This window comes from Malurus melanocephalus, unplaced genomic scaffold (assembly GCF_030028575.1).
Source record: "Malurus melanocephalus ecotype Western Australia unplaced genomic scaffold, MMel_1.1 scaffold_281, whole genome shotgun sequence".
In the NCBI taxonomy this organism is placed as follows: Eukaryota; Metazoa; Chordata; class Aves; order Passeriformes; family Maluridae; genus Malurus; species Malurus melanocephalus.
Window position 1 is genome coordinate 226,711 of NW_026623513.1, and position 20,943 is coordinate 247,653.

General features: G+C 40.3%; 1 protein-coding gene across 1 annotated transcript in view; it reads left to right on the forward strand.

The window, feature by feature from the left end:
- LOC130579607 (phospholipid scramblase 1-like) overlaps positions 1-7,774 on the forward strand; it is a 27,280-nt gene extending 19,506 nt beyond the window's left edge. Inside the window, exons 6-9 of the mRNA XM_057376541.1 lie at positions 4,092-4,312; positions 5,135-5,299; positions 6,315-6,476; positions 7,647-7,774. Coding sequence (XP_057232524.1) covers positions 4,092-4,312; positions 5,135-5,299; positions 6,315-6,476; positions 7,647-7,706 — 608 coding nt within the window. The 3' untranslated portion in view covers positions 7,707-7,774. The remainder of the gene's footprint in view (positions 1-4,091; positions 4,313-5,134; positions 5,300-6,314; positions 6,477-7,646) is intronic.
- The last annotated feature ends 13,169 nt before the right edge of the window (positions 7,775-20,943 follow it).

Genomic DNA, 20,943 nt, shown 5'->3' on the forward strand with positions numbered 1-20,943 from the left:
CAACCAGATGATTTTTAAGCATCCTTTTTCTCCAGCCATCATGGTTAAAATGCTAATCTAATGTAATGCTACAACAAAAAGAAATATCACAAAGGATGCACTAATGCTTGCCTCCTGGCTATTTGTTTTCCCATTTTTTTAATATTACAACTTCTTGGAAAGGGCCTGCGTGGCATTTATATGGCACTAAGCATGTTTGTGTTGGGAGCTTACATTAATATGCTCATGGCAGCATTTTAGTCAGCTGGATAAGAAATGGAACTAATTGTCACACTAGTACTCTTTTTTTCTGATAAAAAGTGGGAGCCCTATAGTTAACATAATTATAACATGTCTGAATTTCTTGCAGCCTCTCTAGGGTAAGGGACATGTGGCTGTGTAATGTAGTTCTGAAAATGAGAAAGCAACTGAAAAGACACATGGACATTCATAAAAAGGAGCTATCCAGGGATGTTATTTCTTTATTCTGTAAGGAAACTCTAAATGGGAACAGTTTTATTCTGACTAATGAGTAGTTCCTCCATTTCTTTTCCAAAAGCTGTTAACTGTCCCTAAGTGGCTGGCTTCAATACTCCTGGAGGGGGAAAACATAGTGCCTGCGTATTAAGATGCCTCTGAAGTAGGAGAATGTGAGGAATTGGTTGTGCTGGCACTGGGTCAGTTGGTTTGGGCTATTACAGCACTTGGCTGTAAAAGTTCAGATAAAAGGCAGTAGAAGACTAGACCAGAGACAATTTTAATTAAAAAAAAAACAACAAAACTATTTTCTTTAGCATCATGTCTGATGAAATGAGGGCTGAGCTCTGTAAAATCTTAGTTGCTTTTCTAGCTAATAGACCATGTCAACATTTTCTAAATCCTAGATTGCACTGTGGCATGTATGTGTGGTTGTAGGGACAATAAAGATTCTGGACTACTACAAAGCCTTTCTTTTAAATAACTCAAATGATTCAGCCTCTACTCTCCCTATACCAAAGGATTTTGTTGTAATTCTCAGTATTTCACTGAAGCTCATGTAGCTGGAACATCTCACAATATAAACTGATCTTTTGCTATTCTAACTAACATCTATAATTCTTCTATAATTTGTGATATTCCTGGARTGTTGCAATGCCCAGTGCTTTCCTCTGAGTTGAGGATGATTTCAGGGTGCTCAAAGCATGAATGCAGACTTATGTGGTAGCCTAGAAGGAAGCTGAGATATTTAAGGTTATTTTACCTTGTATTTGTAATTTAGCTTTCCCACATGGGAAAGAGGCAAATCTRTTTTATCAATAATAAACAGAGAAATATGAATAACTCTTTCATGAAATTAYTTATTCAAGAAATCATGAAATAAAAATGTTCTTTTTCAGAACAACTGTAAGCAGATCCACGACAATGCAAGGTGAGTAAAATATWAACAAAATGTCAACTTTTGMTGACCTCAAAGACAACACATTCAAGTAATATTAGCTTAGTTATTTGTGTACCTTCTAATTATATGAAATATSCACAAATGCTTTAAATTGGAATTATTTACATTTTACAATTGAGTATTTTACAAAACAGAGAGTTTGCATTTTCAGATCTTGATTTCTGAAGTTAAATAAAAATAATAAAAAATAAATGTCAGTTATTTCTGCTTACATACTGAAGCCTGGGAAATGTTTTTAAATCCATTTGTGATGGAATGTGAAACTTATTGCTGCACTCGTGTGGGCTAAAGCTCTGCAAGTCATCTGATTTGAAAACTGTGGATGAACTAAAAGGACATTTCTTTCCACAAAAGTAGAATATATAGTTCGAGGAAAATTTTAAAATTCCTCATTTGCTCAACTGAAGTCTTGCCAATGAAGTAAATGCCAATAGTCTTCATCTAATTTAGAATATTTTGTCTTCTCTACCTAGAAATAACCTTCATTTATTTTATTWCTGTTTTTTGAATTGCCTATCTCTATGTGAATGAAATTTCTGCTACWTTGAAGAATGATGCATTTTTTAATTTGATGTGGTGTTGTCTGAGGCATCAGAACCTCCCAAGGCAGTGTTACTTCCTTCAYGGAAGTGATTGGTTTCATAATTGAAATATATAAGGTATAAGGATTTCCATAGTTCAAAATAGTTAACAAATTACTATTTTGAAGATTCCTGGGGCAATTCTTTTCCAATATCTAACTTCGATAACTCTATCTTTTCTATTATGCCAAATATCACAGGTGCAGGGAACCACGGAGTCCAGGCACAGCCCATGGGAGTCCCAGGTGGATTTGTCGTTCCCCCTGTCCAGAACCAGCCTCCCATGGATGGGACAATCTGGATGCCCATCCTTCCTTCCATTCCCAACTGCCCTCCTGGACTGGAATACCTCACACAGGTACCTGCACCCTTCCTCCTTCCCCACACATCAGCTATTCTGATCTGGGAAGCAGCCTCCATGTAGCTCAGTAAAGCATCTGGCTGTGCTGCAGCTGTGTGGGTGCTGCTTTGGGGCTTCTAAGTGAAGCCTTTTGTAGGGTCTGAATGCAGAGATGCCAGTTATGGCTGTAGCATTGTCCATGGGGTACCTTCCTGCCAAGTGGGATGCTGAAGGATGAGGGACACAGGACTATCATACATCCTTCCTGTGTCTGGAGTTACTGCCTGTGGGATGTCATGTCATTTGGCAAGATGAATGTTTTGGGTGTGACTGAGGTCAGTGCTGTGCTTTGCATGAGCAGCTGGAAGGGGGCTGACAACAGATCAGTGTTTTGGCTGCTGCTGAGCAGCACTGTCCYTCTGACATTCCTTCCCCCATCAAAGGGATGGGAGTGGGCAAGATCCTGGGAGGGGACATAGCCAGGCCAGCTGGCCCAAATTAGCCAAAGKGATATTCCATACCATATGATATMAATTTAGATATATAAAGCTAAGGGRGAGAGGAGAAWARAGRGACATTCATGATTCTTCAGWGTTTGCCTCCCAGAGGAACCAATAAATGTGCTGAAGCCCTGCTTTCTACAAGGTGTCTGACAATCACATGCCTATGGCAAGCAGAGACTTATTTTCTTTTCCTTAGCTTATGCATGTGTAGAATTTCACTTATTTGTTTCTTTTCACTGCACTGAACTTGCCTTATCTCATCCATTGGGTGTTTTCCATCTTATTCTTGCCGTGTCCCATTGGGAAGGGGAGGGACAGAGAGGCTTAGTAGGTACATGGCGTCCAGCCAAGGTTCTACCCACTGCAGCCTATTCAATAAATACTTATAACCTGACCAACTGTAGCACATTAGAGGTACTTAATTTTATGCATGGTGCTTTCTTCACACCTCTTAATATTGTTAGTAGAGGTGCCAGTCAGACTTCACAGAGTAGAAAATGCTAATAACAAAATAAGAATTGTTTCCACATTACTGAATATGTCCTTGTACTGTAAAATACAGTTCATCTCATCATTGGAGAGATTAAGTCTGCAACACCCTTCTGCTAAACTGGCAGAGGACAGGACAAGGAGGGKTGTGAGCTACTTCCACAGTTTAACWGGTAGATAATCTGCTCTAGACTATGTATTGATCTATATATTTTTCATTCTGAAAGGAACAGCAGCAGTTCATAAAACTACRCTTCTCTTAGTTGCAACTTGTTAACTGTTTATTCTGTTTAATTTTTCAACCATGAGCAGATGGAGCAGATATTAATTCAGCAACTKGAACCTCAAGAAAGTAAGTAGATAGTATTTGAATCTAATAATCTCAGGAACAGTTAAGTTTAGATTTTTTTGACACTTATTTTTAAGGGGGTCACCACCTTTGTCTTTCTCGCCTCTATTACCTGTCTGAATTCCTGTAGAACTTGTAGAGGAGAGAAAGGAGTAAATAGCAGGTGTCTGTGGCTGGTGGGGGAGACTGGGGACTGATGCAAATCTCCATGCTCTGTGTGTTCTTGTTCATGGTGGCTTCTCTCTGAACTTCTGCCAGGCTTCTCTGCCTGAGGGTCCTTTCCTATCATTTCCCTTTGCCAATAGCTGCCTCTGAGCAAGGCTTGCCTTCCCAAAGGGCAGCTGCAGAGTTAGCAGGGAGTGTCTGRCCAGATGCTCCTCAGGAATTTAGCAGATCTTTTCCTATTTTTCAGCTCTCTGTGGCCTTGAAACAAACAACAAATACGAGATCAAGAATTCACTGGGGCAAAGGGTGTACTTTGCAGAAGAGGACGATTCGTGCTGTTACAGGGACTGCTATGGCTCATCACGGCCCTTCACCATCAGACTGACAGACAGCCTGGGCCATGAGGTGATAACGCTGCACAGACCTGACCGATGTTCTTCCTGCTGCTGCCCCTGTTGTTTAGAGGAGGTGAGTTTGTGCCTCTCACCACCTTCCTTCTGGTGGGACAGGGGCCTCCTGTGCAGTTTTAAGGTGGGGTTGTCTTGAATCAGGCTATGAGGTGAAACAAAGTTTCAGGTTTTGCCAGTAAAGTGTGGGAAAAGAGATCTGTGGGATTGGTGCATGGGGTCCGTGGTCTGGGGAGAAACAAGTGTGATGCAACACTGGAGCTCACTGACCACTTCTGATTGTGGTAATAAGGAAAAATCTGAATAGCATATCAGGGGGCTCTTTGTTGGTGCTGAAATCTGCACTGGGGATGGACTTGGAATGGAAGAGTAAGGCAACAGCTTTCATRAAATAACAGTGAAAGTTTTCATTTTACAGCTCTGAAATGTCACTGAGTGTGACAGTGACATTCAGCACAGGAGATCATGTGGGTTTTTTAGTACTGGAATAATTCTGGAGTTATGCAACTTGTGAAACTTTAAATCTGAGCCTGCTCAGAACTCCTACTGAGGCATTTGTAGTTGCTACACCCTGTAATGCCTTCACAGGATGCCTTTGAGATGCTGCCTGCATTTCTTTGACTGGACTTTGATCTTTRTATTGTGAATRCRTAGTTTGTGTGCTCCACAKCCTGAGGAGTCTCTTGGTGTTTTCTTGAAGGCAAAAGTTGAAGAAGAGGTCTGCAACCTGAGTGCAGTCTTCTGAAAACACTCACAGCAAAATGCATGGAAAGGTTGTTGTGCAAAAATAGGTTGTGTTTCATTTGTGTGCTGGTGTGGGTTTTGTCTCAMAAGCCTATGGAAGCCCAAACATTCACTTGGAGGTTTTCTCTTTCCTGTGAAGCTGGAAGTCCAGGCGCCTCCAGGAACAGTGGTTGGTTATGTTGTCCAGAACTGGCATGCCTGCCTACCAAAGTTCACCATTCAAGATGCAAAAAAAATGGACATACTGAAAATTCTTGGCCCATGTACTACTGAGTGCAGCTGTTGTGAGGATGTTAATTTTGAGGTATGCAGTTATTTGCATGTATATGTTTTCAGATAGTAGTTTGATGGTAGTTTGTTTTTGAATGTCAACTGAASTGTAATATATATTAAGTGAATACTACATCATCTTTTAATGCTRGTATAATCAAATGTCTTCTCTAGRTACTGAAATTACTTTAGATAGACCAGATGAACTTCCAGAAATGACATGTTAAAGCCACTCATCAGTGATCACTGAAAAAGTTTCCACTTTGGCTGCATGCAAATCRTTCAAGTATACAGCAGCCAACTCTTTTTAAATCTATTATGTTAAGCACTAAAAAAATATATGCTATTCTCAGCTTTATGGGGTTAAAATTGCTTCCTACAACTATTTAATCATACAATAATTATTCAACAAACTAGTAAGTCAAAATAATTTAGATTTAAAATAGAGAGTTGAATGACAGAAGAGTTATAACTTTCATTTAAAAATAATATTGATTAATGTAACATTGTTTTCATACATATTAAATTGAAGATATGTTTATCTACAATGTAATGTTTAAAATGATGTTGCACATAGTTACCACTGCAAAATTTGGGTGCTACTCACATGACCCAGAATATTACAGATCTAACTTTAGAAAACATAATGTTGCTAGAGGGCTAATCTCTTCTTTGAACAGAAGAATGTAATTGTTTAATGTTCACTTGAGCAGTTCCTGATACATAGCAGGAGAAAGTARTTCACTCTCTTGGCTAAAAGACACCAGTTCAGCACAGGGTGTGCCTGTGGTTGATGTCCCCCAGCACCATCAAGGAATTGAACTTTGCAGTCAGATTCAGAATGGAGTTCATGGCTCTAACGCTTGAGACCGACTTTCTGATAGTCTGACTGCCTTTTGGTACAAACACTTGCATTCAATAACTAGATATAGTATTATATGTAAAAACAGTCTGAAGCGTTTAAATGGATCTATTCCAAAATGGATTTGGGAATATTATGAATGACAGATTTGATTTATTTTTTTTTCTAATTTTATATTAAACTATAGGTTAAGTCTTTGGATGAGACTTTAAGTGTTGGGATGATTACAAAGCAGTGGACTGGTATTATGAAGGAATTGGATAAAGATGCAGATAACTTTGGAATCTCATTTCCAATGGACCTTGATGTGAAGATGAAAGCTGTCATGATTGGTGCTTGCTTCCTTATCGTAAGTCYGTCATTCACTAATACATGAACATAAACTTTTCTATCTGCAGGTTCAAACTGTGATGGTAAAGGAGTCAATTTTGAGCGCCTTCAAGTGGGCAACAGCTTGTGAACTTCTGTGTGCAAAAGTGACCACAAAAGGCAACAAAGAAATATTTCAGACAATGAGCTGATTCTAGACTACATGAGCAGTCTAGAATGTGTTTGAGTTTTGTTTCTGGTGATATTGMAAAAGGGAAAAGGGAAGACTTTTTACAGACTCATCAGGAAAGACAGCAAGTTTATGTAGATGGTGAGAGCAGAAAAATAGAGATCAGCAATAGCCAAGAGACCCAGCCAAGGCCCAAGAGCCTGCTGAGCTGGTGGGCAGCTGATGCTGCAGCCGCTGCCTCCCTGCTCTCCTTGGAACCACRAGAAGCACTGAGCTGAGCAGGATTAATGCTCTCAGAGCAACAATTTCCAAATGGAGGGACTGCTGTGGACTCTGAGCACATGGAACTTGTCAGAGCACTTCTCAGCTCACTCAGACTGTGTCAATAGTGCAGTGCAGCTCCCTTTCCTCTTTGAAACCAGTGTGTGACACTCCTGTTCCACCTGCCTGTGCAATTCTGCATCAGGTACCATTCCAAAATGTGCTCTGCTTCTGTGCTGGACGGGCTGCAGAGGGACAAGGGGCATGTGAGGCACCCTGAGTTTGGGAAGGTGTCAGCAGCCTCTGCCAGCCCTGGGCATGAACCAGGTTTGTTTAAATGATGCCAAGGGCAATGAGTGCAGCATCAGTGAGTGTGAACAGCCCAGGCCTGCAGGCACAGAAATGGGACCCCATGCATAAACTAAAGGTGATGGTTATTGTGATGGACTCCAGTCTGAGGGAAAATGAGAGGGAATGAGTCAGTTTGAACAAAGTCAGGGCAGAAATGCTGAGTAAAGAGAGCATAACTTTGACCAGTGATAAATTAAAACTTCCCATGCAGGTCGTTCCCCATCCTTCTATCTCTGTGGGTGTCCCATTCTGAGAGAGCCAAGGGGTGAGGGCATTGCAAAACGTGCCTCCACCCTCTTCTCACCCTTTGACGTGTCTGACGTTGCAATGCAGCTGGGAGATCTCTGAACTAAGAACCATATATAAGAATTGTTTGTTTTGTTTGTTTCTTCTGTTTTATTCCTTTAGCAATTCATGTTTTTTGGGCATGCTAGTGAGCTCGCTCGCTATACATCAGGAGTTTGGTAACAAAATCTAGATGTACTGTAAAGAAGGAAGAAGAATGTGGATYTCCCAGCTSTCCAGCTCCAGTAAGAATGTGAGAAATGTACATATTATASTTACATTTCTATAAGCTGAAAGTTTTATTGCATTTTTGTTATTATTATTTATATCTGGAATAATTTGTAGTATTCAAGTAAGAACACTTTATCTGTACTGTTCAATACTTTGATTTACGAAATATATAGCAACCTTTATTTTGCCCAGGAACTGTGGCATTGTAAAGTAACTAATTATAGTAGTTATTTATAACTAYTGTAATAATACTTCGATTCCTATAAAAGAGGACTACTTCTCTATTCAATATTAATAAGAACCTAAGCCGAATAAAGAGGTTCTGATGTTTTCCTGTGCATTGTTTGATGGATTTGCCTTGCTGTTCACATTCATTTGTTTCCATCTTCCTGTCAGATCCACCAAATACATCCATTCAGAGCAAAGTAATGCATGTGAACAAACGCATCTGAAATGGCTGTAAAATGTTATTACTCTGGTGTGCTGGGTCTGTCAGAGCTGGAGTTCATTTCCCCACAGCAGCCCTGGCAGAGCTGTGCTTTGCCCTGGGAGCTGGGAAGGTGTTGATAACCCAGCAGGGCTCTGGCTGCAGCTGAGCAGCGCTGGCACAGCATCTCTCCAGCATCCCCACCTGCCCTGAGCAGGCTGAGAGAGGACAAGGTCCTGGGAGGGGACACGAGCAGGCCAGCTGACACAATTGCTAAAAGGATGTTCCATACCAAGTGATGTCAGCTCAGACAGAAAAGGTAAGAAAAGGAGGGGGAAAGGGGGGCATTCATTTATTCCAGTGTGTGCCTTCCCAAGCAATCACTTGTGTGCTGAAGTCCTGTTTCCTGGGAAATGCCTGCACATTGCCTGCTGATGGGAAGTATTGAATAAAATTTTCTTTTTTTTTTACTCTTTGCTTATGTGCTCAAGTTTAGTGGTTAAATTGCTGCAGTTTATTCCTTCACCACATATTTAGCAAAATTAGTAAATAAGATGAAAATTTAGATAACCTGAGAGAATAAGTGAATCCAGTTTAGGAGTAAGAAATGGAAGCTAAGCATCTTAGATTTGCCAGAATTGTGGTAAGAACTGGAAAGAAGTCCCAGAACTTCAGATCATAAAACAGGGAAGGCATTGGCCTGGAGGAACTTTCCATCAGTCGGGTAACTGGATAACTCTGATGCTGGTTACACAGCTCATAAACTTTTGTYTTGTGAAACACTTCACAGTCTCTCATGAAGGTAAAAATATTGCAAGGGAAGTTATACTAAAGCTGTCAAGGGATAATTCTTTAGTTAACCAAACAATACCTTATTGCCTTTRTAATCTCACTTTTTTTCTGATGCTATTTAACTGAAAAATGGTTAGTCCTTAATTTTTTCAAKAACTTCTGGAGACTTGSTCATTTCTGAAACTGTTAAATGCARAATAAATCRTTCTTTGAGCTGTCTTTTTTCATTTTGAAAGAATCCATAACAGCATCCATATTTAATAAATCACCAGAGTCTAGAACTCTCCACTCTTCATACCTCAGATGATAAGCAATTCAATGATTTATCCCCCTCTCCATAAATCCAAGCTTTGTAAAGCATTAGAAGACTTTCAGAATGCTGCCTGCTATTCAATAGCATCTCAGTGAGATTGAGCTGTTACATAAAACCTTTACAGAGTGAGATTTGCAGATGGATTTCTCTRGTTCTGTTAATGACCTTTCCATCTGTACCATCCTGGTAAGTTTTTCATCTCCAGCTGCACARGAGATGCAGTCAGTTAATAAAACCCCAGGGTTTATATAGCACACAAAGACATAATTTATRTGATGTTTCTCAGTAGAAAAGCATAGTTAATTCCATTTTTCAGAAAACAAAGTTATAAGTGTAAAAAARGTAATTTACTCCTTTAGTCATAAGCAAGATTGGGTTTTTGTTAATTGAAGAGAGAACAACCTTGCTAATTGGAAAAGAGAAGGAGCATTGTTTTAAAGTACATTTTATAACAGTTGGTCTTTAAAAAACATTTGAATTCATGTTTACAAAGTTCATAAAAAGGTCTCCTTGGGTCTTTTTGTTGACCCAAGGACAGTCCTCACATTCCTCATGTACCTCATGTTAGTWTTACCAACAAGAATAACTTTGACCAAAAGCTGGCAAAAAAAGTAGGAGCAAGACTAGACTGCAAAAGGTGAGTCAAGGGAAGGAGGAAGAAGCTGTTTTCCTGAACTAAATTTAGCTCCATTTCTTGTAGGTGCAGGGGTAACTCTTTGGAAGAGTGAGAGCTAATAAAGAAAAAAAAATCTTTGCTCAAGGGAATTAATTGTAAAATTTCCTGGCTTAAATGTTTCACTACTAATGGCCATTTCATAATATGGATATCAATAATTTGTGAGAGAAAATGGTAAAAGCATGATTCAAGGGAGAAGTTGTGCAACCAGGTAAACTGGTTGCGGGTAAGGGAACTTCTCACAGCCGAGGAAACAGCTACAGGTCGCACTGAGAGGAAAGCAACACTACACCACAGGATGAAGAAACCATGATAAACAAAAGTATACATGTGGTTTGATCTTTAGTGAAGCAGGAGATAAAATAGCTGTAAAAACCTCAGAGAAAATAGAGATCAGAGGGTGATTCTCTCTCTAACAAAGGAAAAGTCCAACTCTCCCAGGGTGGAGGGAAGAACCCACCTATGGTGAATTCTGTTGGGCTGGATCAGGGCTCTATATGTATTTTCATGATGTATGAGCTTTTACATGCTCTGCTTACGTGCTGGATCAGGCTGCCCTGGGGCTCCAGTAGCTCCCTGCCCCCATTCATGGGGAGACTTCCATACACTCCAGATTTTGTTCTGGAGACAATTTATCTTCTGCTTTATAGTGTTGACCTACCGCTTAGGTTTAGCTTATTTACAAATTTTACCTGATAACATTATATTATTAAAGACAGTAGTGAGGAGAAAATATATTTGAAAGCATTGCAGTACACCGAAGAGGAARAAGAGATGAAAACCAGGACATGCAATGGCTGTGTCTCCTATTTTTCGATGGGTGGCAGTGTTAGCACAGAAATTGTCTTTCCACTGCTTAAACCTGGCTCTGAGATCCACAGGCGGTTTCCTTAGATGTCATTCTGATTTTCTCAGTGGAGGAATTTCAGATTACTCTATCTCCAAAGTATGTATTCCCTACATGAGTGTGGAAAGCTAGATGTGTCTTTCCCACCAAGCAGCAAAATCCTAAGCTTCAAATGAAATTATACACCACTAGGAAAATTTTGAAATATGCATGCGCATGTTATATACCATGATTGATTTAAAATACCTAGACAAAATACTGTGTAATGTCCTTAAAGTTGAATTAGGCTTGGTAAACAGTATAATTTTGAATCAGACTATGATTTCTGACAGAATTTACTACATAAAGCAAAAAGTTATTAATATATCACAGCAGGGTACATCAAAGCAAACAGACGGATTTCAYTGCAGGTTGAATATCACTGATTTGTGTCTAAGTGCATTTAGGCCCCCAGACATAAAGTGGCTTCAGTGTTCATGGCTGTGACATGGACTGCCAGCACTGCAGGGCAGTGGAGGAGAGTGAGGGACAGGAGAGCTGGGACAGGTGGGCCTGGGAATTCACTCTGGGTTTCTCCCCGACTTTGATTGTGTTTTTCCTTTTACTGTTTGTTTTCTGAGTAGTTTTTTGCTTTTTGTGTTTTTTTTGGTTGTTTTTTTCGTTGTTGTTTGGGTTTTGTGGGGTTTTTGAAATTTTGTTGTTGTTGTTGTTGTTAAATTTAAACTTGCTGCTCACGCCTCAGCTGGTTTAACCTTTAGCTGCCCTAGTTATTGAACCAGGGCAGCTGGTAGCCTCTGAGGCAGTCGATATTTCCCCTTTGTTGCCTTTTCCAAGGAGCAAGCAGACATCGGTGGGAGGCTGAGCAGCACACACAGAGCTGTGTGCACCGGGACCTGGCAGCTCCCGCTGTCTCCGCCCCTGATGGACGAACACCGTCAGTCCCTGAGGGCAAATTCATGCCAAAAAAACTGGGGGAGTGGGCTTGTGCAACACAGGCACCACTGGCCAGGAGCCTCCTGTTCCTGGATTTATGTGCTACAGAGAGGGAGTGACTTGGACATGCTCAGCAACGGGAAAATTCCCAGGCAGCTCAACATCTCAACTTCCAGAAGAACGGACAAAGGTGCGTTTCAAAGGTGAGTATTCAAATCCCGCAGTGCTGCCATGGCACTGCCGCTGGAGCTGGGAGTCAGTGCTGGCACCGTGGGGACTCAGGGAGCTGGCAGCAGCCCCAGCAGCGAGCTGTGGGCAGCAAATGCTGCGAGGGAACTCCCAAGCTAACTGAGGCTTGTGCTGGCGGCTGTAATTAAAGCTATTCATAACAAGAGRAGTATAAACAAAAGGTAACTTGTTAATTTAAATGACCCAGCCATATGTTTTGACCCTGAAGACACTGAAGGGGCTGCCTTCACTTTGTGGCTTGCAGCAGCATTTTGATGCRTGACCAGCACATCATGGTGTTTCCTAATTGAGGTCCTGGCTGCACGCTCCTGCTCTGAAGTGTAGTCCCTCGTGTGTAAGTGCACGATTCCTCCTGAATGTGGGRATTTTTTTTGGCACAGTTTGAACTGCACAGCCTCCCAAGGTATTTGACCTTGCACAAATATTTCTTTGTGCTGCTCTGCTTTCTGTTTGGTTATACTCTGCTGTACCTCTGAGCTGTCATGTACATCATTGAGGAGCTCCCCCCAGCAGTCTTTACAGGCTGTAAGCTGCTCCTTCAGTTCTTTATGATCCTTCCCAAGCACAGCCAATATTTCAGCTCGGGTTCAGTCTGCTGGTCTAACTGTGGTTCTCTCCAGTCATTCATAATTACACAGAGCAACATTTACTCTGTGGAATTTGATCAAAATGAATCCTAATRCTGCAAGGACTGTGTATGTTTGCCAAAGACCTACCCACTAGCACCTAAATCCTGTCTTCTTTTCCTCCTGCAGCCAATCTTACTTTTTAACTGGTATAAAACTTTTTTAATCCCTCTGCACATGGCTGTATGAGGGAACTTGAGGCACACTGTTTTATTGTCTCATTTTTCTGAGAGCAGAATCTGTGGCTCGTGGAAAATATAGGTCTCTCAGCAGACTGGGGCTGAGTTTGCAGACACTGTTTATGCCTGCATTCTGCTTGGTGCCAGATTGGGACAGAAAAGAAATACAAGCAAAGTTGTTCAACACAGACAAGGGCTCACTGTGCCCTGTCCTTTCCACTGAACAAACTTTGGAAGGGCTATTAGAGGTGGTAAGCTAATATTAAAATGCACCAGGAATTAAAGCCAGCCATTGAAATGAACAAGAACTTATCTATGTGCTGCAGAACATAGGAGGAAAAAAAAAGAAAATATAATTAATTAATGTGGTAGTGGTAGAGAAGAGAGCAAGGCAGAGGAAAGCAAAATCTGTAAAATAAATCAACTAAATTTTTGCACATTGTTTGTGCTCCATTTATGGTGTTCAACTTTTTAAGCAATATGTCTAGCTGAAGGAATTACTTGTGCAAAAGTGCATATTAATGAAAAAGGAATGAAAAATATATTAAAAAAAAAGATCAGTGGTTATGCATGCTCCACGATGTGGTGCCAGGGTAAAACACCAACTAATCAGCACTTCTTAAGCTGCAAATATGGAATCTTTACAGCAAATTGTTTTTCTTGGGGATTTGCACTTCAGTAATTATGTGGTGAAATTTAGCAAAAGCTCTCACCATCAAATAAACTGAAGCCAAATTTGCAGACAGAAGTATGCACAAGTCAAGTTTTTATCTTTTCAGAAAGATGTAATGAGGTGAAAACATCTATAAAACATGTTTGACTTCAAAATCCTTTGAGCCAAAGCCGAGCAAAGTCAAAGGCAATGAGCTACCCAGTCCAGAGGGCACCCAACACCACTGATAAATCTCTGCCTCCCAGCTCAGATCCAAACATAGCAGTATTTCTATCTAGGTACAGATTATAGGATTTTTCTCCAATTTACACTTATGATTAGAATTTGACTATTTAAAAATGCAAATATACCTGCTGAAAATGGGGAAAAACAAGAGAAGGATGCTAAAAATATCAGGGCTTGAAATCTCAGCATAATCAAGCTGCAGTCTGGAGTGACTGAATAAAAGAGCATGATGAGGGCTTTCCTTGGAGATGTGCTGCCTGATTACAGGTAAAAATTGGAAATCTGTTGCAATTCCTGAAGCTTTATTCCTACCCTGAGATTGTCACCTTCTGCCCCAGATAGCTCCTGAGCTATCTCCCTGCAATTCAGTTTGATTCAGGTGCTTTTTCTCTGCTGAGAGGAAGAATAAGGCCTTCCAGTCTACAACAAAGGATGCTGTCTGTCCYTTTGCTGCTGAGGTAAATCTGTATTGATAAAGCATTTGAAAATGCTTCCTACAAACTCCCCCAGCAATTCCACTAATAGCTGATGGGTGCTAACAGGCTGTCAGCATGGCATCCACAGTTTACTCTGCTGAGGACCAAAATGTTTTAATCTAACWCATGTTCTTTTTTGGCTGTAACATGAGTGTACAAAAGAGAAATGCAGTGATTGTGACATTCTGGTCAAGTGTCTCTTCTCATGTTGAAATACAAGAACTGTAACATTTTTCTCCCAAAAGAAAGAAAGAAAAAGCAGCCAGGTAGAATGATGAAGATGCTCCTTTTAATCTAGTAATTTTGAGTTTAAAGTTTTTGTACAGGATGGAATTCTCTCAATAATGATGCTTGAATTAATGATTATGTTAGATTTAGTTAATGCCCTGTTTGTYGGAGATTTCTGTGACTGTGGAGCAGTAACTAATTTTCTTCCAAGTCCCATCAGTTCCATGCTAATAATGGAGCAGATCACAAGTGCAAAAGGTTACTGTGGTTTAAAAGTTTGCATATGCAACTCCCAAATGAGTTTTGGTGCAAGATTAAGAATTGTTCTATAAATTTAAAATCTGTAGAAATCTGGAAAGCATCCACAGGAATTATCTCCTTAAAAGTAGTATTTGCTTCTTCTATCACCACTGGAAAGGCACCGGGCTACAGCACTGTGATCAGGCAGTGTGGGAGGACCCAGCTGTTGTGCAGAGGGGCTGCAGGTCCCATTGCCAGAGACATCTGCTGTCCCCAGGGACTTGTCACGAACAGGCACCTCAGGCATAGCACACATGGAGAAACAAAGCGTATTTGCTAGTACCTGCTTTCTGAATCTTTGCTTACTCCCAAATATTTTCCAGTGGGTTACGGGGACACTGCGTCACGGAGAAGTGTTGCTCCCTTGCTCTCATCCGCCCACCACCTAAATTAGGTGTTTTATAAATATATAATCATCAAAGTATCAAAGTCTTTGCCCAGTCACGCTCTCTGGTTGYGGAGCCCCAAAATGATGGGAATCACAGGCTGAAGTTCACGTGGTGTTAGAAGAGAATGGACTAATTCAGAATGAAGCCTCCTCCATAATGAAAGACTGATAAATCACGTCTGTTTTCCTCTACAATACAAAGAGGGGAAAAGCAAAAGAATGACCTGATTTAGTCATTGAGATGAATGGTGTGACAGGAGAGTGTTCCTAAAAACACACATAAAATGTAAATCCTTCTTTCCTGTAAGTGCCTGGGCAGCAGTTGACTTCTGTGACTCACTTAACAGACATTCCATGGGAAAAGGGTTAGACTTTCTCTGGGATGAAAAGAACAAGAGTAAATGATATAAACGGTGATTGTAAAGCAAATTCCTGMCTATTATCCCCTGTCTGCACTATATGAAAAGCAAACACAGCCAGTAAAGTTTTGATTGCTGTAGTAGGTTCCTGGTCTTTGGAGAGGTGAAGAGGACARGCTCCACAAACAGAGCTCCAAGGCTTTGAAGGTCGACTGGAGAGTGCCGGTACCTTTCAGAAGAGAAAAGGARTGCATCTCATCTGAGACTCTTGGTATGCTGACTGAAAACCATGGACATTTCACCAGCAGCTTTTTCTTCACTCCAGTCAGTCACTGGTCTGACGTGGAAAAAACTACAGGGGAGTCGCAGCCAAAACATCTTCCCCAATTGGATGTAGGGAGAAAGAGTCAGAGTGGAAAAAGTGTGTGGCTGRCCTACGTGCAGTTGAGTTCCAATCCACAGCGTCTGTTTATGGAAGCTCATAGGCAGCTACATCATCTGCTGTCTCAGTTACAGTCCTAGAGCACAGGGGGAATAAAAGCTAGAACAATGTTTGAGGGCTAGAGAATTGTTTGTAATAATTCAACAGAATAAATGCATATCRATATACAGCAATCTGGGCTGCTCATGAACAACAAAAGGAAGGTCTGAAGAGCAGGGTTAAATGGCCTACTCTTACTAAAACAAGAAGGAATTCTTTCCATCACATTCCCTAATGCAGAATCAATCTATATKTTACCTTGAACAGGACAGGCTTCAGATTATCTGGAAATGCAAGCAGCCAGATCACCTCAGACACTACCCTCCTAAGCCCAGACTACAGGACCAAATGTACTGCCAATGTCAGGTCTTGCCAACCTTGACAAGTCATTAGAATTATTTTAGTTAGAGACCTCATCTTCTTGAGCATCCAAACTAAATAAGCACAAATTGTAGTCTCTGAATTCAAAGTAGCCACCCTCCTGTCTTCTGTTGAGTGATGTGCKAAGAAATAATTAAATTTCAAAATCTTTTGGAAAGACTTCTCTTGAGGTTCTTTTGGAAGTTCTCAATTTATTCCAGTCTTTCCATGAACAGTAGACAGGTGAGCTGTCTTGAATGCAGAGTGGATAACATTCATTAAAACTGTGCTGCTATTCAAAGTTTGCTCCCTCTGTGCCCCTTTCCATGTAAGCTGAGAACAGTCAAGCTCCCAGCCTTAAAAGAAAGGATGTGTGCTTTTGCTCACTGGCCTGAAAAATACAATTGTGAAGGAGCATTCAGACTGGGTGCCTTTCCCTTTCACAGTACACAGCCCATAACCTAAAACTTTCTTATTCTTTCAGTAACTCCWGGCCATTTTAGTGTTAAATAGTAAATGTGCTTCTTTCTCACACTTGCCGTTCCAGCCACGGAGTGAAGTGATTGAGTACAYGAGTGTGGCTGAACAGTTGTGACCYCCTCTCTGCAGASAAAATTTGCCAGTAGTGATCTGAACCTAACCTCCCTTCATTTCCCCTTCTACGAAATAAAAATATGTACACACAATGCAAGACGGGAGAAGAGGATGAGAAAAAGCCCTCAAAGGTGTACAGCTCCTGAAAGCTTCTAAATTTGAAAGCACACTCCCCTRCTGATTGAGTCATGAGATTTTTTTGCTTCCTTTCTTGTGCCAGGGRCACTGCTCCCAACCTCAGCTTTCCTGGTAACTGTATTTAACTGTCCATTTAAATATGCTATTTTTACTTTCCTTGTTTTTATTGGCTGCCACCTTTTTTTCCCTGTAAAAGGTTTTTTTGTCAAGAGGCAAAATAGTTGGGTATTGAAAAGCCATATAATATTTTGACCAGCCACTAAATTAAGAAAAATCTGTGGTTTTTCGCTTTCCCTCACCTTCCCTGAGGCTGCTCTTTCACACACTRCTGGCTGAAAAGTGGGAGTGAAATGCTCTGTGCAAGGGGACTTTGCAGCAGCAAAATAATGGCCAGTCCATCTCCTTTCTTTCTCTCTTGAATCCAGTGCTCCAGAAATGCTGCCAGAAGTTGTTTTGGGGCCATGTGGGATTCCTCATTTAGATCATACAGGAAGTGGGAGTAAGACTAATTTAATGGCAGCTTTGCTATAAATCAAACTAAATTACTAAAAAAACCTACCTGTCAAAATTAGGACAGCAGTTTCTATTTACCTTAAACAAGTCAGCTGGAGAAAATGAGATCATTGTGGATACACAGAACAGACATAAAACTCCCAGAGCAGGGAAAGGAAAAGAAATTTTGACCAAAACCGTTTCAGTAACACAGGGTATGGAATCTGATGTCTTCCCGTAGGGGAATACTTGTGGGACGTGCTTCTCTGCCCCAGCGGTTTTCCCAAATTGCYGCTCTACAACTCTCCACTGGTCCTCTAAAATCACAGAAATAGTTGGCTTTAGGGGAATTATTGTGAAACACATCGTGAGCTCCCCTCCCTTATCGGTCACTTCAGCCTGYTCCATACCACAGGCTTACTTCAGAGGAACACTTTCACAACGATGGGTTGTTAACAGACAGCTCCAGAAAATTTCCTACAGGCATTTTTCTACTAGTTTCTATTAATCCCGCACAGCAAAAGTTTAAACATATTTTTCTTTTTGCCAGTTTTCTTGAATGTCACTTCTTTTCTGCATCCCCAAACTATAAAAAAAGCAGCACTTTAAATTAGTCATGCTGATTAATTATGCATTTCAACACCTCTCATTGGAGRCTCTGGGAAGCATTTTATAGTTTATTGGGTGATGGGAGTGAAATCTTTACAAGATCAACTGTGATCAGCAGGGATTACGCTGCAGCATTTAACTCTCAGTTTCTTTGCCTATATAAATCATGGAAAGACGAATGCAATGGAAGTGAAAAAGGGGGATCAGACCTCRTGGCCACCAGAAGCAGTAACAGAGGTCTGATGCATCTCATTTAAGGCCAGATCAGCCGTTTCATATCCTTATGGTGCTCACTGACTCCTGTAGCATTCGACAGGCCCCTGAGGCTGGAGCAATAAATCCTAAAGGATGGACCGCAGACAAAAACTTAGCACAGCTTTTCATGGGTACTCATGTTTTGCTGCTCCCATCTCAGTAAAAGAATGCAACTCTCCTTGTAATTTCAAAGCCACTTGTTCAATCTTTTTGAGTAATTACGGGATGACAGCTGATTATACCCTGGAAATGCTTGCTAGCCCTATTAATCTTTTGCTCATATGGGCTGTTTATAGCTATAATTATAAATGACTGAATGAAATGGAGTAATTTCTGATTGGGTGGTTTGGGAAAGAAGCCCAAAAGGTTCCCCCAGTGCTCAGCAGTGAAAGGTGCTGAGTATCCCCTGAAATGAGCGGGGCCTCAGCATCCCTGAGGAGTGCTCAGCGCCCCTTGGCCATGGCTGGATCACACCCGGAATAACAACACTGGGGCAGCAGCTCAGAGAAACRCTCTGATTGAAGCTGAGGATAAATTGAAGGGAGGCAACCAAAGAGAAACTATTTCCAGACAGCCAGACTAGAATTTCAGTGCCATTTARCCTGATTCTTTGGGAATAAATTGTCTATGGAAGATTTCTTATTAGGGTTGAAGTGCTTAAAAAGCTTTATTGCAGGCTCACATACACATGCTGTCTGACAATGTGATGCACATTTTAATGCCATATTATTGTCTGGTGGACTTTCACATCCATATTGATTTTTTTAACAAAAAAAATTATAGTTTAATTCTAGTGTTTCATTGGCTTATACCCAAATTTAAACTAATTCAGGCATCTAAACTAAATCTATCTAAAGAAGGGTTTTTCCTATGACTGACAAGGGATTGTTAATTTTGTAATTAATTTGGAATGTCAGTTTCTATTAGTATTATTATGTAATAGCAAGCATCTCTTTYCATCCACCCCTGACTCATGTAAAATACTGATACGTGTTGAATTTTTAATTCAAAACTAGAATTTTCTTTTTAGAAATTACACAAGGTAAATAATTTGACTGGAATAATAGATATGACTATCTCAAAGGTCTTTTACTAACCGAGTCTCAAAAATGAACTAATGTAATTACTTTAAATAATAAATTAGATCCATGATATAAGAAAAAAAAAGCTAAAACTTTATCTTTTATTTTATACTTTGTGTTCACTTTATCCAGGCAGTGAAATCATGGCTATGGAATTGCTTCTGTAACACAAAGACAGGACAAACTTTATGGAATAAGAAAGACATTTGAGAGGAAAAGTTAGAGAAGGAGAGTAATTAATTCATTCTTTATAACAAATAGCTAATGACTGCTGCTATTAAAAAATACATGGGGAATAATTGACTTTTGCTCAGAAAAAAACATTATTGTCTGTTAGAAAATAATGATCCTAATACAAATAATAAATAAATAAAAGAAATGATCATAGAGAAAAATATGATCTTTACTTAGGTAAGGGACTTGGGATCCTTGCATTATTTATTTTATTTTTTGAATACTGCTGCTGGGGAACTGCTGAAAATCTCTTCTGTCACATGGCTTTCCACAGATCAATCTTGTTAGTTTTCTTTTGTTTTAATTACTGTGTTTTAATTAATGAATAATTTCAGTGTTACAAGATTAGGGAAGGAAGTTCATGTGGCCAACACTGCTCCATTTTAGCCCTCCTGGACAAGACATTCTAGTGGAGTTCCAGAAAAAAAGAATGGCTTTTGAGGCCTAGATGCTAGGTGAAAAGAGTTCAAGGGCAGACAAAGCACAGCAACTGCACGGACTGATTTTTTTTAAGGACAGTGAGATGAAGAGTAGTAAGAGGACATGAAAAAGGTCTCATAAYGAGTTTCTGTGGTTTAAAAGACGTTCTGTGACAGGACCTCCCTCCCTTTGAGTGCAGTGGTGGGATGGTACTGCAATGAACTGTCTTGTTTCCATTCTACGTGGCACCAGCTACGTGCATTTTCAAATATAAAATTGGTGGTGGTTTGGAGAAGATGGAAGTTTCTAACCCCATGATAATTTCCTGCAGACAGGAGACAGGGAAAAGGAGGTASGGATGGGCAGATACAGACAGGGAGTTACTGAGACCATAAAATAACTCTAAATATATAGGAAGAGCTACTGAAGAAATCAAGATTAGAAATAATTCAAGAAGCTGTTGTCTTCTGCAGAAGTCCTGTAGAATTTTGCCCAAATACCTGCCAGTTGAAATATTATTGCTGAGCTGTTGAAAATGCACAGGGTCTGAAAAAAAAAAATTTGGCAACTGATTATGAGGTTAGAAAAGCACTTTTTACAGTTACTTTTGGAAGTGAGKACAGCTTGCAGTTGCTCCCATTCTTGTTTCCCTCACTACTGCTGTAGTTTTAGGAGAAAAAAAACTCCTTAGGCTCCCATGTTCAGAGCCCCACAACTAAAATGCTGTGCCCTTCTCCATGTCTGCTTAGCAAAATTGATTAATTTCTTATGAAGAAATTGCCTGGTTGCAGAGGAAAGAGAAAAAGGCTCAATAAAATCAAAAGTCAAAGGAA